We start from the raw sequence: 21,391 nt of genomic DNA on the forward strand, positions 1-21,391 counted from the left end.
GGATAATATTGGTGTGCTATGGTCCACAGGGCCACAAAGAGTTGGACATGACTGAATATTCAGTAAATGATCACTGAAGTCCGTTCTAACTCTAGAATTTATACATGTTTGAAGAGATGTCATGGTGAAGTTTTGTGGTTTCTCTTCTCTTCTCTTTTTTTTTGGGGGGGAAGGTGGAAGGAGACAGGGAGCTTAACCTGAGATTTCAGAACTGGGGAGAAGCGAGCTAAGGTAATGATGAGGCAAAGTTAGACTTTTTGTAAGAAAAAAAAATAACAATGAGAGCTGTTCCAAAAGTTTAAGCCTCAAGGAGAAATGTATTCCCTTTTACTGTACTTATTTGGGGAATGGATGATTCTCACTGGGGGTCCTTTAGAAGGAATTCCTATTCAAGTATAGTTTGGCCAAATAACCCCTGAGTTCCCTAATCAATGCTGTTCTATAATTCTTCAAACTCTATTGGTTCTATAAACACTATAATTGGTTTTATAAGATGCAAATAAATAACATAAGAAATACCAAACTAAGACGAACTAATGTTCATTCAACATTAATACCTGTCTCTGACCATGAGGGAACACGGATTTTCTATGATCTTAGGAAATTATTCCCTACTCCTTCCCCCCCTCAAAAATAAAACCTCTTCCTTTAATTTCATTCATTCAAAAAGTGGTTGTGGCAACAAGGGGAAATTCTGTTCTGTAATTTTCATTAGGTCCTGCTAAAGTATTGGTTGTTAGGATGAAACTAACCATTTCTTCCTAGAGTTTGTGATAGAGGAGAAGTAATTCAGGCACAGTCTGATTATTCAGACTAAATTTACTTTCTTTTTAAATTTTTTTTAAAAAATTTTATGTGTTTTTAATTTGTGGAACAAAACATACATTTCCATAATAGTATAATTTAAAAAAAATTATTGCACATGAAACTGCAAATCTATTATATACAGTTTGCTATTCCTTTTACGTATATAATAAAGTTATCACGTAAATTTCTTTTTTCTTTTTTTCCTTGTTTTTTTTTCCCCTTCCCTTTCCCTCCAGAGATGGTTACCATATAGAAAAACATGAAAAGACTTACATGAAATAATAAAGAACAAAATGAGCAGAAGTAAGAGAATATTGTATACAGAAACAGCAATATTATTTTAAGAATGACTTTGAGCAACTGTCATTTTGACGATTATAAATACCCAAATTAACTACAATGGACCTATGAAGGAAGGTGCTATCTGCATCCAGAGAAAAAACTGATAAATAGAAGTATGTATACAATTATTTCATATACATATGTATTGTACATGTATGTATATAATAGTAGCAGACTGGATTTGGGAAGATTAAATTTCAGAGGATTCAAATAAAATATAAGTAGATATTCATTAGATTAAAATCTATATGGAAAGTCAACTTAGGAGGGATGAGAGATTTTCAACAGTGAAATCACTAACCAAAAAACAAAAAAAACACAAAAATGAGAAAAATGTAGCACTAATAAATCATGAAAAGGACATTTGTTTACAGTGTAAGAACAGAAACAAAAAGGTAGAATGTCACCTTGTTTGACCTTAGCTGGGAACAGGTACATTAGATAACTCAATTTTTTTGCCGCTCAGCATATGTCCACAAATGACTATGAAATCATGGTGACTATTGATTTTGGTATTACACATACATTTTAACCAGTAGGTAAATTTGCAACTATGGAATCCATGAATGATGAGGATCAACTGTACTATAATTTTTTTATGAACCTCAACCTAACTGTACCTTATGCCTTGAGATACCATCTTAGCTCAGACCCTCATCAGGCGTAGCCTAGAATCAGAGGTTCCCTAACTTATTTGGCCTACCACACCCTTTAAAAAAATTACTCAGCGCCCCCTCCCCCAAATCTACTTTCTTTAACCCTTTACCAGTTTGTTTGTTTTTTCAATTTGCTTCACCTGAGGCTATTACTGCCCCACCCCCACCCCGGATGGTTCCAGCATTCCCCAGGGGGCGGTATTGCCCACTTTGGGAACCTATGGCTAGATTATTGCCCCAATCTCCCCTTTGTTCTTCCTGCTTCAAGTCTCTCTCCACTCCAGTCCATCTTCCATACTGTCACCAAAGTGATTTTCCTTAAGCACATAACTAATTATATCTCTTCCTTAATAAACTCCAGTAGCTCCCGATTTTACTTAGGATCAAGTATAAACTCCTCTTTTTAACATTTGAAGCCCTTCACAACCTTGTCCCAACCTATCACACTAAGACTTTCAGAGCACCCTGTACTTGACCTTCTACCTGTTTCCTAATCTGTAAAATGAGGGCACTGAACTCATTGCCTCTGAATTCCCTTCCAGTTCTAAATCGATGCTCCTAGGATCCTTCCAGTCAAGCAAGTCCACAGAGTAATGGAAGACTCCTCATTCTCTCTCACCCCATATAATCAATCAGTGGCCGGGTCTTCTACCTCCGCATCTCTCCCCATCTACTTCCTCACCACCCTAGTTCTAGGATACAACACTTCTCAAGTGAACTTGGTACAAGTGACTCCTGGCTACAAATCTCTCTCGACTCCAATCCATCCTCCATACCACTATCAAGGTGATTTTCCCGTAAGACGAGTTCAACCATGTCACTCACTCCCTTGTCCGATAAACTCCAGTGGTTCCCTAAGAGAAAAAGTGGTAGAGCAATGTCCTTTCTCCAGATGAGAAAGAACAGGACGAGGCTCTTCTCTGATTCTTCTGCGTAGGACTTCTCTTCCTAACCAGATAGTAGACTACATAATGGCAGCGACCTTACCTCTTAATTCCTCTTAGAGAAGTGGGAACATAATAGTTACTTTAAAATTACTTCTCAAATTGAATTGAATTGAAAGACTATGGCTACAGATTATTAAAGACTAAGTAGTTCTCTAAAAGGATGTAAAAGAGACAATGATAAGGGATGTTGACAAGGGCATGTAGGATTCAGGGCAGTTAGGTAGCAAAGTGCCATAGAGCGCCTACAGTTAGGAAGACCTAGTTCAAATACAACCTCAGATATTTACTAGCTGTGTGACCCTGGTCAAGCCACTTACCTCTATTTGCCTCAGTTTCCTTTTCTATAAAATGAACTGGAGAAGGAAATAGAAAACCACTCCATTATCTTTGTCAAGAAAACCCCAAATGGGGTCACTTAGAATTAGACATGACTGAAACAACTGAACAACAGTTATGGGGGGGGGAGGTTCAGGGGATTATTGATGTAAAACTGGAAGGAACATTTGAGATCATTTATTTCAAATCCATCATTTTGTAGGTGACGAAACAGAGGCCCAGAAGGGCCAAGTGACTCATACAAGTCACACAAGTCACTATACTGAACCATCCCAGGTGTTGATTTTGACAATGAAAGATTGAAGTGAGAATAAGTTTTATTGTCTTAATAAGATGACTGTCAACTTAGTATACCTGACTCCATTTTGCGTTAAGCCTCCATTTTGGGAATGTTGTTTTGAGTCAGTTATACTTCTATAAATTGTGTTTTCCACACTGACATGAACATTTTGTGGTATGATGGAGTAAACAATAGGTGTGTGTTCTTGAATAGAGTAAGCATATATGAACCCTCTGATAGGATAGGCCACTAAAGAAAAAATATTATAAACAACTTTATCAGTAGCTTATACAATGAATTACCAAACAAAACTATGTGGTAAACAAATTAGGAATACCCAAGATAGCTAGAACTATAAGAAACCCACTAGAGGCCCTAGGCATCAGTCTTCTCCTGGGTTTCAACTAGGACAGATTCCAAAGTTCGTCCTCTGTCTCCCACTCCCCCCATAGTCCTACAACCACTCGACAGCCTGTGTTGTCTTGAGGGCAGTACCCACAGATAGAGGCTTAAAAGACAATACTTGAGGAGATATACAGCTGGACAGAGAGAGAACCTTGTCATGAGCACCTATATGGAAAGATACTTACAGGAAGCAACTAAGACACTTGGTGGTGGTTTGTTCTTAGAGTTGATTGATGTTTGTACTGTTTGCTCTTATTGATTAATTAAGTTTAATTGTATGCATTGCGAAGTGGATACAGCCCCAAGCCTGGAGTCAGGAAGCCCAGAGTTCAAAGCCTCCCAGACTTACTAGCTGTGTGACCCTAGGCAAGTCATTGAACCTTTGTTTGCCTCAGTTTCTTCATCTGTAAAATGGGGATAATAATAACACCTATCTTCCAGGGGTATTGTGAGGTAATGAGATAATATTTGTAAAGCACTTAGCGCAGTGCCTAGAATATAGAGAGTGCTATATAAATGTTAGCTATTATTAATATTATTGACATTGTTGTTTCCATCGTACTAGTTAGCTTGTAATAAGTAAAGTGGCCACAAGTATGCATTGTGTGTTACAGAGATTTTCTTAATTTTCCCTTTCCTCAGTGGGAAGAAGAATATAAATAAAAACCTGAGTCCCTGGATACAGTCTAGGCCTGATGAGGTTCTAACTCCATGTCTTGCCTCTCACCTTGTTAGAAAATGGGCAGATAAAAAATCACCTTCCCCTAAAGATCAGGATCACAGTCTCTTTGCAACATCACAAATAACAGACTCATTTGTATGACCATTTACCCACTGAGAAGTTATCTAATATAGTGAAAAGAACACTAAATCAAGAGGAAGGCTATTTAGTGTCTGTGAATATTGTATATATGTTGTATGTGTGTATGTATATGTATATATATATATATATATGTTCTATTCTATGCAGTAATAGCAATATAGTAGTAATAACCAACTGTGAAAGACTTAGCTATTCTGGTCCATACGATGATCCAACAGTTCCAAAGGATTTATGATAAAAAATGTTATCCACCTCCAAATAGAGAACTAATACTCCGAGTACAGATTGAAGCATATTTTTTTTTTACTTTCATTAGGTTTTTTTGCAACATAACTAATATGGAAACACATTTTGCATGGCTTCACATACATAATGGGTATCATATTGCTTGCCTTCTCAATAGGTGGGGGAGGGGCGGTATTAAGGAGAGGGACAATTTGGAACTCAAAATAAAAAAGTAAACGTTAAAAATAAAATGTGTTGTGAAATAAGCTCAGATTCTAGAAACCGTCATGTGGTATAGTAGAGAGACCACTGGACTAGTCATCCAGTTTTAAGTTTTGTTATTTTGGATAAGTAATCCAAGGTTCAGTCTCTTTAATTTGTAAAATAGCCAACAAACTTTGTTTCTGTTTCACAGGGATCAAATAAGGTACCATATGTGAAATAGCTTAGATATTATATATATATACATAATATTATAAATATAATATATGTAATATAATAAGCATAATATATATCAAATAGATATTATAAAGTGCTATACAACACAAAGGATTACTACAACACAATGAATGCTTCAACTCTACCCTCCACATCCCACCTCCATTCATTCCCAAGCTAACTCATCAAGAAACTCTGGATCCTTTTCCTTTTTCAGTTGTCCTAAAAATTCAAATGTTCCCTTCCACTGGCTCTTGCCTCTTCTTATCTTTCAACTCCACTCTTCACTTCCATGACAAGGCCATTGAACCTCTTTTTTCCAAAAATTTCATTTTTCTTCTACCTTTCAGGATATACTCTCGTTTCGGATTTCAGAACTCACCACTACTCCACACTACTACTACCACTACTACCACTACTACCACTACTACTACTACTACTACTACTACTACTACTACTACTACTACTGCTACTACTACCCTTCTCCTCCAGAATAAAAAGTTATTCATAAGCATTTACATTGCTCTTTAAGGCTTAGAAAGTGCTTTACATATGTTATATGTGTATGGGTTGCCTGGCATGGTGTTGCTCTCCAATCTGGGAATACTTAGGAAAATCCTCCTACAGATGCCTCCATGTTAGGGGGATCTGGGCATGCTCTAAAGGCTCCATTTCATATCATTTTATCTTTCAAATGAGTATCTTCAATCTCTTTGCTGAAGTAATAAAATCCCTTTCTCAAGAGTCTTTATTCCTGGCCTCTGGGCTACGTGAGACACCATACCTGCTCCCAACCCCCCACAAATCCCCACAACACATACTTTCCAATAATTCCCTCCTTGGATCCTCCTGGTTTTCTTCATATACTCCTCTACACCACAGTAATTGTCCACATCTCCCAAATGTCAGTCTCAAAACCCCTCTCTCCCTCAAGGAGCTCATTTGCTGTCTGAACATTGACCAAACATTCTACTCAAGGCAATTCTGTAGGTCAGATTTCTCTTGAAGAGTTCCAGATCTCTTGTTAGAGGTCTTTCTCAAGGGCAAGTTCCAAGTCTTCTCTTCATCGTCGTAAGACTGGGGCCACAGGAAATGATCTAATTTTTAGTTCTGATATTTCCCTAGTTATCCCACTCCATCTTTTTTTTTTTGTCTAGTGAGTAACTTAACTTCCATTTTCCTCGATTTCCTCATCTGTAAAATGTGGATAACAATAGTACCTACCTTCCAGGGTTTTTGTGAGGATCAAGTGAGACACTAATTGTAAAGCCCTTCGAACAATGCCTGGTATATAGTAAGTGTTAATTATTATCATCGTCATTATTATCTAGCAAACACTTCAAGAGTACTGACCATACCTGGAAATTATTGTGCCAGAAACTGAGCTTGATGCATCTTCTCCCTAAGCTCCAAACTAATTATCATATCTGAACTTTCGTTGTCTCCAATTTTCAAAGTGTCATTAGCATCTAGGCAGCACAGCTGATAAAGGCCTAGACCTGAAGTCGGAACAACCTGAGTTCAAATCTAACCTGAAACACTTACTAGATGTGTGGCCCTGGGCTAGTCACTGAACCCCTGTGGGCCTCAGTTTCCTCAGCTGTAAAATGAGATAATAATAATAATAACAACAGTACCTTACAGGGTTATTGTCAGGATCAAATGATAATACTTGTAAAGTTCTTTGCAAACCTTATAAAGCTAAATAAATGTTTTATTGCTGTTGTTACTTAGCCATTTTCAGTCATGTCCAGCTCTTTATGACCCAATTTGGAATTTTCTTATAAAAGATACTGGAGTGGTTTTCCATTTCCTTCTCTAGGTCATTTTACAGATGAGGAACTGAGGCAAATAGGGGTCAATGACTTGCCCAGGGTCACCCAGTTAGTGTCTGAGGCAGGATTTGAACTCAGGTCTTCATGACTCCAGGCCCAGTGCTCCGTCCACTGTCATATCTAGATGTAATCAGGAAGCCTTAAGTTCAAATCCAGCCTCAGACACTTACTAGTTGGGTGACCCTGGGCAAATCAGTTAACCTGTGCCTGCCTCATTTTCCTCATCTGTACAATAAGGATAATAATATCACTTAACTCAAAAGGTTGTTGTAAAGATCAAATGAGATAAAATTTGTAAACTATTTTACAAACCTTAAGTACTATATAAATGTTAGTTATTATTATTATATAAAGAATATCTGGGGCAACATCATTTTGTAGGCTAGGAGTTGGGTAGGTAAGGACCTGCTAAGAGAAAGAAAATTAAGAAAGGTGCCTGTTAGACATGCCCCTACCTACTCAATCTCTGAGCTCCGACATCTCCCTCAGTGAATCATAAATAACTGTGTTTGGGGGGAAGAAGCTTCCCAATAGAACACCTCAACATGGTGCCAGGATACTTAAATGCTCCACTGGGCTTATGACTGAGGCAACTTAAGCTTTTCTTGGAAGAAGCTGGAGGGTGTCATATTAGAGGAGAACGGAAAGGGGAAAGCTAGAGATATAAAGAAGTCCGTAAGAGTTAGACCCTAGAATCCTTGACTCCTCCATCAAAAGTATAACAATTTCTGGTCAGGGTAAACTAGTCAAATTCCCATGATCAATCAATCAGTAAGTATTTATGCATTGGTCCTAGGCACTGGAAATACAAATAAAAAAAAATGAAATAGTCCCTATTCTCAATAAGCTTACAGTCTAATGGGAAAGACAATATGTTTGTTCTTTGTTTACATTTATATATGTGTGTATGTATGTATACACACACATATACACACATACATGCATGCATATACACATGTATGTATATATACATGCACATGCATATATAATATACAAATATTAATATATACTCGATTATCCTATATTTTATGCTGTTTGTATATATGTATTTATGTAAATATGTATGCAAACATATATATGTGTGTGCATATAGAGAATATAAAACTAATAAGGACCAATTAGTTAATTACAAGGTAGTTTGAAAGAGAGGGCACTAGTAGTTGGTGGCTTCAGGAAAGGCTCTATGCAGAAGATTGTGCCTGAATTGTATCATAAAGGAAGAAAGGGAATCTATGCACCAGAAGTAAGGAAGGAACGCATTCCAGCCATGGGAGACAGCCTGTGCAAAGGAGATGGACTATGGTGTATGAGGAACTGGAAAAGGCCGCATTGGCTAGATTGCAGAGTGCAGGAGGGGGAGTGATAGACAATGAAGCTGAGAAGACAGGTTGGAGCTGGGTCGGGTAGGACTTTAAAAGCTGAGCAAAGTTTGCCTTTTATTCTAGAGGCCATAGGAAGCCAATGGAGTTGATTGAGTAGGGGAGTCACGTGGTTACATGTGCTCTTAAATTACTTTGGCAGCAGTGTGTAGGATGGACTTGAGTGGAGAGAGACTTAAGGCAGGAAGACCAATTAGGAGACTGTTGCAATAATCTAGGTGAGAGGTGACGAGGGCCTGAGCTAAGGTGGGTAGCTGTGTGTGGAGAGAAGGGGGTCAGATACAAGATATGTTATGAAGGGAAATGGGAAGATTTGGCAATGATTGAACATGTGGGGTGAGAGAAAATGACAAGTCAAGGATAATTCAAAGGTTATACACCTGAGGGTCTGGAAAGATGGTGGTCTTTCAACAGAAATAAGGAAGTTTGGAAGAGGGGAAAGTTTGAGGGGGGGGTGTAAAATAATGATGCTAGACCCCTGGGTAGAGTTTTCAAGAGCGAAAACTGTAGGAATTTGTGGGCTTTTACACGGCATCACCCTGGCAGAGGGTTTCTAGTGGGGAAGAGGCAGAGCTGAGGAGCCAAATGACCCAATTCTCTTCACCCCTCAGGAAGTGGTGCTCAGGAAAGTGCCTCGTGTTCTCAGCATTATCTTTCATCACCTGTGAAGACTGATGGAGCCTGGACAGAATATGAGAGTTGTTGCAGCAAGGTCTGAAAGTCCCCCAACCTAACAACTCCTACAAGAAGCAGAGAACTGGCTCTGGGGACATTCACCCGAATGGCCTGAAGGTATGTGTGCTTCTCATTTGTGAGGAGGGGTAGGCTGGGAGGTGACAGCAGAGACGTCCTCTGCAGAAACAGAAATAAGCAACACATCTGACCTGACCTGGGACAGTCTTTCCTTCCTCTTTGAGCTTTGACCTTTGCATTAGTGCATTATCTGAATATGAATTGCATGCTTTGTGGATTACCTGAAAAATATGTTTTACTCCAATTGTTATCACCCAGAGAAACTCAGGACAACTCAGCAGACTCAGGAAAGAGTCCTGAGAACTCTATCAGTCTCTCTCTCCCAGTCTGAGGCTGCTGCAAGCAGCAGATAAAACTAGACAGAAACCAGACCTTTGAGTTAATATTTGAGGTTGGCCCATTACATTGCTGCTTATGGAAGTGGCTGTCTAGAAGAGAGATCCCTTTCATTTTTCTAAATACATTTTTCTAAATAAAATTTTCTAATAAAGCCTATTTATTTTTCTCAGTAAAAAAAACCAGGTAAGATCACTTTGAAGGTGGAACTGTGCAGCTGCTACAATCTGCTGTTCCCCAAAGAGTTTCCTCACATGTCTGTGTTTGTGTCTTTTTCTCCAAGACATATGTGTGGTTAATATGGTCATGAGTGCTGGGTTAAGTTCCAAGGCCTTGAACACACAGATCACCTAAACGTTTCCAATAATATCGATTATGTTATAAATGATTTTTGTGCTTGGTTTGGCTTTCTCTTTATCTATTATCTCAGGTACACCTATGCCTGCTGGAGGTTACAAGATCCTAACATCAGAGCTAACTTTGCTTCTATTTTTGCATCCTTCCAGATTTTCCTTGCTTTCTGCCCTCCTTTCACTCGCAGTACTCTCAGATGTGAGGTGCTCAGAGAATACAAACTCATTCTTGTAATGACTTCAACAAAATATAATCAGGAAAAACTTAAAGAAATCCTATAGAGTAAGATAAAGACAAATGGGGGTGTTTTTTGTATTATCTGTTGTTTTGGATTCTCTCCAACGACACATTACAGGATCACAGTATTATAGGATTTAGAGCTCAATATGACCTTAGAGGTCATCTGGTCCATCCTCTACATTTTACATAAGGGGAAACTGAGGCCCAGAAACTTGCCCAAAGTCATAAAGGCATTTGAACCTACATCCTTTACAAATCCAGGCAATATTCTTTCTTCCTTCAATTAGCATGATATTGGACAAATTTCTACATTCAGACTGACTTGAGTAGTGAGAGACAGAGAAAGATACCACTGCTTAAGCTAATACCAAATCTGTCTCTTCATAGAATCAGCCTTGTTGAAGCCATGGAGGTCTCAAACAAACAGAACCCAGAGGTATGGGGTAGGGAAATACATCTGAGGGGAACCCTTCCTGTCCCAGGAGCCAAGGGACTGTCAACCAGTCTGCCCCTCACTCTAATGCTCTGAGAAAACCACAGACAGACAGACACACACACCCCTTTTAGCAGCCCACAAGGCAGTGACGACGAGATTCACAGGGGAGCTTCCCTCCCAGCTTTCTGAACCATCATCTTTGTCTCTCTCGGGCAAATGTTGCCTGGATGTTTCCATGAGGGATCACTAGAGGTTGAGCTGTACCCTGACACTTGGAGTTCTGTGGGGGAACCACACCACCTCCACTGCATAGTATACGCAGATCAGATTTACATACTGAGGTGAGGTTTCCAAAGCCAAGGGAATATCCCAGCCTAGGGAGTCCTTCAACAAGGAGGAAATAGGGCTGGGGAGGAGGAAATCCACAGTCTAACAGTGCAACCTGCTGGGCTTTAGTTAGAGTGCAACCAGCTGGGGAGGACAGGGCAGCAGAGAGAGACACAGGCAAGCAGTGTTAACTCCTTTGTTGCCTTTGTCCTCCAGATAACAGTTTTAAAATTGGGTAAATTTGTTGTAGTGAAAGTCATGCTGAAGATAGTTTCCTCATCTGTAAAACGAAAGGGTTGTATTGGATAATTTATAAGGTCCCTTTTAACTCTAATGTCTATGACCAATCATCTATCAAACAATCAATCAACAATCATTTATTAAACACGTATTATCACCACAATATAGCTTAAACTAGGTCTTAACCAGTGGGAGAGGTAAGGTGGCTAGACATGGGCCTTTTAAAATGGATGCAGGATTTTTTTTTCTCCCTGAGTTCTTAATTATTTAATTTAAAACATTTGAAAATGTTCCTGTTGGTAGCTGGCTAAGGAGGAGGGGGGGATCCCTAGGAAAGGACCTACTTTTAATCACAATATTGCTTCACAGAAGAGCCCCCTGTTTATAGTGATATTTTAACACCCACAGTGAAGATGCTGCTATTATCTTGGGAAGAGGCAAAAATCACATCTTTTGATCCTAAGGTCTCCAGAGGCTGATGATGAGATGGAGGCAAGAATAAATATGGCATGACTCAAGAGAAAACTTTGGTCTCTTCTATTGGTTCTTCATCCTTATCCTTCCCTCTTACTGTGGGTGTCCCCTAAGGCTCTGTCCTAAATTCTCTTCTCTTTACCCTCAGTAGTCTCAATTAGGTACCTATCTCATCAGTTCCTCCAGAATAAATTATCAACACTATGCAGATGACTTCTGTGCCCAATATCACTGACTAGACACCTCAAACTGGATGTCCCGTAAAGCTTATGTGAACATAAAACTGAACAAGCCAAAAAAAGAACTTGTTATCTTTCACCCAAAGCACATCCTTTTTTCTGAACTTGTCTGTTTCTTTCATAAGTACTGTCATCTTTGCAGTGAGTCAAGTTCACCACCTCAGGTCATCTTCACCTCCTTACTTGTACTCACCCCATCACAATCAGTTGTCAAGTTCTGTCAGTTCTTACTTCAGAATATCTCTCACACCCATCCTCTTCTACCTATTCACCTAGCCAGCACCTTATTTCAAGCCTTCACTGACTTCACCTGGACTATTGTAATGACCTCTCTCATCTCGCCCATTGTCCACAATTGCCACTTCCTTTAGTGCAGGTCTGACCCACATCACTCTTCTCTTCAGTAAACTTCAGCAGCTTTCTGTTTCCTCTGGGATCAAATGCAAACTCTTCTGTTTGTCCCCCTTGCCTTCACAACATTGTCCTGACCTTCATTTTTTTTTTTTTACATTTATATGCCCAGTGACAAGAACATAGTAGAAAATGAATAAATGCTTGTTGATTGATTAAGCTGCTTAAAGACCTGGAGACACAATTCTAGGTCACGTTGATCCCTCCCCTGCCTTGTGTCTACACTTATTCCCTCCATAGCTGGAAATGATAGGGAAATGAAAGGTCAGGAAAATGGGTTAGGAGATAAACCAATCACTCACTCAAGAGTGAGAAAGCTTAGAAGAGATAGAATGAAAGTCACAGGATTTGATAGCTGGAAAGTTGCATCGTTAATAAATGGCAGGAGTGGGTCTCACCACCAAGAAGTCTCATTCCAAATTGAGCTACGATATTACTTAATGCATGGGGTAGGCCAGAGGGAATCTTTCTTTCTAGGGAACACTAGAAATATTTTTAATTCCATTCAGATTTCCCTCAGCTTTTGTTTACAGCACAAAAGACTTTTTTAAAGACTAATTGGTGGCATAGATCCTGTGTTTCATGGAAATCAGGATGTCCAAAACTTCTGAATATATCTTTGGATACCTTAACTCAGTTTTACAACCATCCTTCTCATGTGCTCCTTTATTTTCCCACTCTCACAGCATCTACCCTTCCCTCTCCTATCTTTATGAGATACCCCATCTTTTGCCCTCATGAGCTCTCTAGGTTCTGTACTTTATTGAATTTCTCTGATTCTGCTTATTTCTTTTCTGACACTCCCCTCTGCTATTCCCTACCTTCCCACCCCCTTCCCTTCCTCTTTCAGGATTGCAGATTCTTCTTTCATTTCCAGAAGTACCTTAAGGTTCAGAGATAGTCTCATGGACCTTGACAAACAAGCCTTTCCCCCCATGCACACATCGTAGTGTCTCCCACTTCCACCCAACCCAACATCTCTCTTTCCCCCAAAGTCACAATGTCAGAAGCCTGAAGTGTCCTTCCCTATTTGGTCTCTGGTCCTTAGATCCCACTGTGGGAGCTAATGTGAGGGGTGGGGGCTACAGATGGCTAAAAACTACAGCTTTAGCTGGGTGGACCCACGTCTAGACGCAGAGTCTTCCAAACTTTGTGTCCTAGAGAAACAAAAGGGCTCGGAGCAGGCATCCAGTCCAAAGTAAATTTTTCACCTGCAGGTGACTGCCTTCAGTGGCCAAAAAAAAAAAAAAGAGAGAGAGAGAAAATGTACAAACTGGATCCAGTCCCCTGCACCTCCCTTAGGGAAAGGGAGGGGCTATATTGGTCAGTAGCTTTTAAAAATTATGCTTTAAAAAATGAAGGAGGCAGAGGGAGCAAAAAACAGGGTGGCCACCTGGTATCCTCATTTACAAATCAAAGCCCAAGAAAGGACTGGTGTGATTCAGAAAACAATCTAGGAGGTTGGCAGCACCAGCTTACATTGAGAGCCTTGCCCATGTATTTACATCCCTTTTCCCATCTCCCAGGAAGGATACATTTTAGCACTGGAGAATATAAACTTCTATTCCCTCAATTATTTCCAAAGGACAGAAAGTCAATTGCAGGGTCAGACAGACCATAGTGCTCCCACGAACAGAGTTCCACACTCAACCAGCAACCCAAAAAGATGAATGCCAATAACCAATGGATGAAGAGAATAGCATATAGAGCTACATTAGCCCCTCTCTTCCATATTATCCTTCCCTCTCCTTTCACTGATTATATCACCTTCAAGAAATACAGCAAGATGAAATGCAGACTGAGGATAAAGAAGGTAATCAACCTCTTTTTGTGAACAACAATCCACATGAAATTTGGGCAATCAATGTGGCTCCTATGACTAATACCAGTTACCAATTAATAGCTGAACATATAGCCACTTCATTGGGAAAACCATAGTCATCTTCAAGCACAGCTAAAGCCACAAACTTGGGAAAACCTACTCAGATCTTGATCCTCAGGATACCACTTAAAGTTGCTCCCCAAGGGAAGAATGAAGAAAGGAAGCATTTAGTAGGCACTTACTATATGCAAGGCAGTGTGCTAAGTGCTAGGGACACAAATAGGCAATCCGTGCATTCAGCTCACATTTTGATGTGGGAGATAATGCACATGGAAGATTTCAAAACAAATCAGTTGGAAAGGTCCCATGGTCTTTAGGGTAAAGAGCAAAGCAGATGATGATGCCTCTTCTTTAATGCCATTTCCTATGATAAAATCATACCAGTTTCTGCTGATTGGTTTGACAGTGCCAAGGATTTTGATGTCAAGAACCCTCCTTTCTCAGTCTTCAGCCACTGTGGCTACAGCACCTGCAGAAGCAGCTGCCAGTCTGTATCTCCACAGGGGCTTCTGACCAGGATGATGACTGAGAACACTGGTCTGAAACCATTGCTATTCCAAAGACTTCTTGTTTAGTGGCCTGGGCTGTCTCCATCAAGGTCTGAGGGGGACATGGGGGTTAAGGTGGTGGTGGTAGTTTACTTGTCTGGCACATGGCATCTCCTGTCTCTCCCCCACTGTGCCCCACTGCTTCAACTAGCCTGACTTGCCTGCCCTATGTGTGGTAGTTGGTTGGCAGTGAATCAATCCCTTCTCCATAGGAGTTGCTTCCCTGGATACTGGTTTTGAGGGCAGGACTGAAAGTAGGACCAGGGTGCTGGGTGGCTGCCACTCACAGGGTTCCTTTGCCCAGCTGCCACTGGGTGGCAGTGATAAGGAAGATGGGCCCCTTTCCCACAATTATTTCTCCCTCTCAATTATGACTGTAGAGCCTAGGCAGGAAGCAAGTCCGGTGGCCTGGTGGGGCTCTGTTATTCCCAAGGTTCTTGGGCCCAGAGCCCTGAGCTGTCTCCATCAGGGTCTAAGGGGAGATGGTGGTCAAGGTGGTGATGGTAGTGTGGGTGGCGATTGTTTAACTTGCCTGGCACATGCTGCCTCTTGAATCTCCCTTAGGGTAGCTCACTGATTCAGCTAGCCTGGCTCGCTTGAAATTAGGGGACAGAGACGCAGAAGCAAAGGAAGGATCATTTACTGATGTCTCCTCCTGCAGATACATCCTTCCAACTTTGGGGGAAGAAGAAGGGTTAGGTAGATACAAGGGATACCATGGTGTGTATATTTGGGTAAGGGTTGTTCATGACAAAATACATGAAGGTGAAGATGCCACTGGAAATGGAAATAGCATTTTTAAGCCTGGCATGAAGGCAAGTATACTGGAAGGAACTCCCTGTGTGCAGTCAAATTTATTTATTCATCCCAATAGCATCAATTGCATATTGAATGAGAAATCTAACCCTAAATCTTCTCATCTGTCAATCCTCAGAAGCCAGCATAGTGATTTATATATAGTAGGGGTTTAAGAAATATTTGTTGAATTATTATTAAAGTCTATTAAATAAATAAAATTTTATATATCACATACTTGTTAACTGAGTATAACTCCTCGAATCCAAGAAATTCAACCTGAAATTTGCTCTATGGAAGCCGACCAGATTTCTTATCCAGTTGTGGGTTAGTTAGATGTCTCACTCTACTGTCTGTTTCACTCCAACATATATTTTCCAAAAAGGCAGTACAAGCATACCCCAGTCAAGGTCATTAATTACTCAATCAAGTGGTGCCATGGATGCAGTGTTGGGCCTGGAGACAGGAAGACCTGAGTTCAAATCTGGCCTCAGACACTTAGTTGTGTGACCCTGGGCAAGTCACCTAACTTCTGTTTGCCTCAATTTCTTCATCTGTAAAGTGTGGATAATAATAACACCTACCTCCTAGAGTTGTCGTGAGGATCAAATGAGATAATATTTGTAAAATGCTCAGGACAATGCATGGCAGAAAATGGGGGCTATATAAATGTTTATTCCTTTCTTCCATCTGTAAAATGGGAATAATAATTTCATTTACCTCCCAGGATTGTGCTGAGCAGCAAATGAGATCATAATTGTAGAGTGCTTAGTGTGGGAACTGGCACATGATAAATGGGGTCACAAAGAGTTGGACGTGACTGAAATGACAGAACAGCAACAACACTGTTATTCCACAAAAACAGAACATTAGGCCAAGCAAGGATATAGGGGCAAATGAGTTCCATGGACCAGGACAGTTTATAGCCAAGACTCCATCTTCTCTAGCTTGAAACATTACTGCAAACCATCTGATAGGCATCTCAGGCAACATGCCTTTGGTAAAATTTCCCAACATGAGGTCTGGCTGATGAATGACAGAGTCTCAGGTTTCAAAGGGACCTTAGTTGCCATCTATTCCAACACCTGCTTAAGCAGGCATTTTCTCCGCAACATCCCTCACACATTGTCAGCCAGCCTCTGCTTGGAGACTTCCAGTGATGAAGTTCTGACATATTAATATTGCAAAATGGCATGTCTCAAGGTTACACTATTAGGAATCTGCCTGTAGGAGTTTCACCTATAGTAGCTGGCAGAACAAAAATCATTCCACTGACCACCAAAAACACATAATAGGCAAATTTCCAGAAGACCCGCTCACTTGGCAGAGTTTACCTCACAGGGTTGTTGTGAGGACGACATGAGATAGTATTTGTAAAGTGCTTAGCACAGTGCCTAAAACATACTTAATAATTGCTTGTTCCCTCTCTCCCCATCTTCCCTTTAGGGCCAAAGTGAGAAACATAAGACATTCTTCTCCCATAGGGTATACCCAAAAAGTCACATTCTCCCTCTGAAGGAGTTTCACTGTAACTACCAGATACTTCCTTTATCATCATCATTGTCATCATCATCATCATCATCATCATCATCATCAACAACAACAACCTTTTTAAGCACCTACTCTGTGTCAGGCACAATACTAAGCATAGTACAAAGACTAGTCCCTCTTGCACAAGCACAGTATAACAGCCTCCTAGGGTGCTCTTATTTTCCCTTATTCCTCTCTAGAAATTCCAGAGCAGACAGGAAGAAAGGAGAATGGTAAGAAGAACGGATGTTGTCAAATGAGGCCCTGGGCTGCAGTGTGATATGGCAGGAACTAGGAGACTTTTCCAAGGTAACACTGGTTGTAAGTAAAAAAAGGTAGGATTTGAACCCAGGTCCTCTGGTTCTAAATCCTGAACTCTTTCTACCGTATCAAACTGTGGAGACAGAATGTCACCTGTAAAGAGCATAAAGAACATGTTTCTATAGCCCCAAGAAACTTCTATATTAAAATGAGGACAGTGAGCACTGGGTTCAAAAGAAGACTTCAAAACAAGAAATGTGTGGTTTTTTTGAGCTCCAAATGCACCTGGATGTTTTTGTCCCACATAGGATAGCTGGAGAATCTGTCTTTGGGAAAGCATAATGAGCACAGTCTGTTAGAGATTTAAGAGAATGGCAGAACCTTGCAGGACAGAGAGTAGCATTAATAACAAAATGGCAGGCGCAGTTGGAGTTTTAGGGCAATATTACGTAAAACAGAGATTATACAGATTTCTGGGAGAAAGGTTGCTCACCAATGAATAGTATTAATTTCTATAGATTCAGATGCAAGTCTTATCTATTCCCATTAACTTTCAAATAAAATCATTCATGCTTTGAACTTTGTGGATATACAGGGAACTGGTGACTACCCTGGGGAATTTGTCAGATCCTGAAGCTCCCAGATCATCTGGGTGTGGGCAACAATTAAGAGAAGAGGGAAGTTGTCCTGAGTATCCCCAGGTTCTTCATGTCAGGAGGGTGATTCAGGCACAAGGGTTATATTTACACTGTTTCCTCTACCCTACAGTCTTTATCCATCCCTTCATCACATTTGTTCAAACCACTGTGAGGAAGGAGAATGGAGAGCAGGGCGACAAATCCCTCTGCCTAAAAGTCAATTTGTTTGGACATCCCCATCTTCTATGACAGCCACAGCTGAAGCCCACCCAGGGTTTCTATTGTCCAAGTCTTACCTGATGAGGTCAATAGGTTGAAACTTATAAAACACTCCATAGCATGCCCATTCTTGGTAGAGGAGCTTAAAAAAAAAAAAAAAGAGTCAATGTACTCATCTAGGAGTCCCAGAAATACCAACATCAAGATCTCCATTCAAACCTACTCCCAAGTCTGTTGGGTTCAAGTGGGGTATTGCCTGTGAAGCACAAGGACCTGAAAACTCCTATTATACTAAATCATAGCAGGAGGTATTCATGAGTAGTAAGTAACTAAAGCTACCTCCTCATCCCTAAGAATGTATGTAATTCCAGAAGCCATGGGGCCTACTGCTTTATTGCCCTCTGGAAAGGTTCCACCCAGGCTTTATGTTCCCCTTCCTACACTATTCTTTGGTTTAACAAAATATCTAGTCCAATAAAATGACCCCCTACCCTACCTTGAGTAAGATAAGACTGAAATGTGGACTGAGCAAGAATAAATACTACCAGAATAAAGAGTAGGGAGAGTCCTGGGCTTGGAATCAAAAGACCTGCGTTCCAGTCATTGGCTCTTATACTTAACAACTATGTGACCTTGGGCAAATTATTTCACCGCTCTGAGGTTTGATTTCTTCATCGCTTAAACGAAAGCATTAGATATATGGCCTCTGAGGTTCCTTCCAACTAACTTTCCTTGATTCTGTGAAAGCACAGACTTAATATGGCATTCGCAACAATGACTTCAAGTCTGGCTTAAGAAAATGAAAGATCATATAATAACAACTGCAGCAGCCAATTGTACTATGTGGTTTTCTAGCTTCAAAAATACTGACAAGCACCATGGCTGGTATGCCAATAAATAGGGTAATTTAATAATGCAATATAAATCATTCATTACCTAGAAATTCATGCCTAACATGGTCATCGTTCCTTGATCATAAGATAAACTTTAACATGTTTCTATCATTTATTATAGCAGGTAGTTTATTTCCATGTCTTTTTAATAAAAAAAAGAATTGGAGAAATCACTTTGTTTGGATCTGTGTGTGTGTTGTTTATTTTGTTTGCATTGCTTTTCTATTTATACAGAAATCCAGTATTGTGTAATGGAGAATCAACTCTAGTCACAGCTTTTAACTGCCTTATTAAATAAGTATCAGTTCCAAATGACTCCATTCCTTTTATTAAGGGCCTTTGGTTACATTATATCATTTCCATGAACCCAAAGAAGTTTCTGGCCTGGATATAGAATGTATGTTATCAGAATGTTTTGTGACAACTGACACAAAGAAATTCTCCCATGCCCTGCTGAAACCAACAGCAATTATCCTTCTCATTTCATACAGGAGGAAACAGAGGCACCGAGAGGACCTCCTCTAGCCATAAGCAACAAGATCAGAGCTCAGGTGTGTTCAGAAAGAGGGCCTCTGCGTCAGCTGCTCCTCCTTCTCTTCTCAAGTCACTCATGTAACACCATGTTTTCTTGGTTGCCTCCCAAGTGCAAGTCGAAGTCTCACTAGTACTGTCGTGGCAATGATGTCAAATGGGGCCTAAAGGGAGGTAAATCTGCGTCACAAGAGAAAGACATTGCTTCCCTTAAGGGCCCAAGTGACATTAGCACCAGATACCCTGACAATTTCATCCAAAACCAAAACTTCTTCACTTTACCCACCCACACAAGCTGGGAGAGGAAAGAACTCCTGCCCACCCTGAAGATAAAAATGTAAAATTCCTTAAGAAGGCAGTCATTGCAATAGACAGTGCCCAAGAGTCAGAGTTCAAATCATAAGCTCTTGCTCTGGCCAGCTGACATGCCCATCCACTCTAACCTTCAGAGGACAGGGAGATAAAAGACTGGAAAGTGTTACTTGCCCTTGTCCTATATGATATTTAAACACTGAGAAAATAAAGGCACTCTAACAGAGGAGATTCTGAGACCTATAAAAAGGCTGATTGATGTGAGTGATCATGGAGACATTCTCTACAGAATGAAAGTAATGACCACAAGGCCAATAAGGATCTATCCAAAAAAGAAGGGGATAGACAAGACAAACTTTCACAATCCCTTCCAGCCCAGGTAATTTGAGACTCTGACTCTATAGACTTAGAATTTAGAGCTGGAGAAGACTGTAAAGGCTAAGTGATCCTGGGCAAGTCACTTAACCCTGTTTGCCACAGTTTCCTCATCTGTGAAATGAGCTAGAGAAGGAAATGGCGAATGATTCCAGTATCTTTGCCAAGAAAACCCCAAATAAGGTCATGAAGAGTCAGACACAACTGAAAAATGACTGAACAACAATAAATGGTCTCTAGAAGCTCACTACTTTCTTCCACAAAGAGCTCTGGACAAAATCCTAATGCCTGGCATCATACCCAAGGGTTTATAGCCTAAGGTAGCACAGAATAAGAGGACAAGTCAGTTTATTCAGTAGTACTTAATGAGGCAGCTAGGTGTCAAAGTGGATAGAGTGTTGGGCCTGGAGTCAGGAAGACCTGGGTTCAAATCTGACCTCAGACATTTACAAACTGGTGACCCTGGGCAAATCAATTAACATCTGTTTGTCTTAATCCACTGGAGAAGGAAATGCCGAACCACTCCAGTATCTTTGCCAAGAAAATCCCATGGACAGTACGGCCCACGTGGTCGTGAAGAGTTGGATATGACTGAACAGCTGAACAACAACAACCTAATGAATAGTATAGATGTGGCAGCAAAGGTGGTGCAGCATAGCTCCATGGGAGATCGGTGGTTTTGAGAGAAAGATCATTTTAGTGCAAAGAAACAATGCATTTGGAGTCAGAAGACCTGGGCTTTAGTCTTGACTTTGCCATTTATTTTCTATATGACCTTGACCAAGTCATTGCAATTCTGTACGTCTTAGTTTTCTCATCTACAAAATGAAAGGTTTGGGCTTGAGGTCACATTTGAACTCAGGAAGATGAGTCTTCCTAACTGCAGGCCTGGCACTCCATCTACTACACCACCTCGCTCCCTTTAGCTGGGGACCGTACTCAAAGGCTAAGATTATCTATGTTGAAAGTTGAAGTCCCTCCTGTCAGCTTGTGACCAAAGGTTAGCAAGGTCTTGATTTCCCCACCTGCTAAGCAGGCAGCACTGAGAATGACTGAAAGGACCATCAATGACAAGAAATCACAAATAGTTCCATGAGGTTTGTGCCTCCTGAACCACTCTGAGA

General features: G+C 40.5%; 1 protein-coding gene across 1 annotated transcript in view; it reads right to left on the reverse strand.

Annotated features, from left to right (window-relative positions):
• ANO2 (anoctamin 2) overlaps positions 1-21,391 on the reverse strand; it is a 491,778-nt gene that overhangs the window by 303,114 nt on the left and 167,273 nt on the right. The window contains exon 9 of the mRNA XM_027838585.1: positions 18,234-18,298. Coding sequence (XP_027694386.1) covers positions 18,234-18,298 — 65 coding nt within the window. The remainder of the gene's footprint in view (positions 1-18,233; positions 18,299-21,391) is intronic.

The sequence above is a fragment of the Vombatus ursinus genome, unplaced genomic scaffold (assembly GCF_900497805.2).
Source record: "Vombatus ursinus unplaced genomic scaffold, bare-nosed wombat genome assembly UNPS02014830.1, whole genome shotgun sequence".
NCBI lineage: Eukaryota > Metazoa > Chordata > Mammalia > Diprotodontia > Vombatidae > Vombatus > Vombatus ursinus.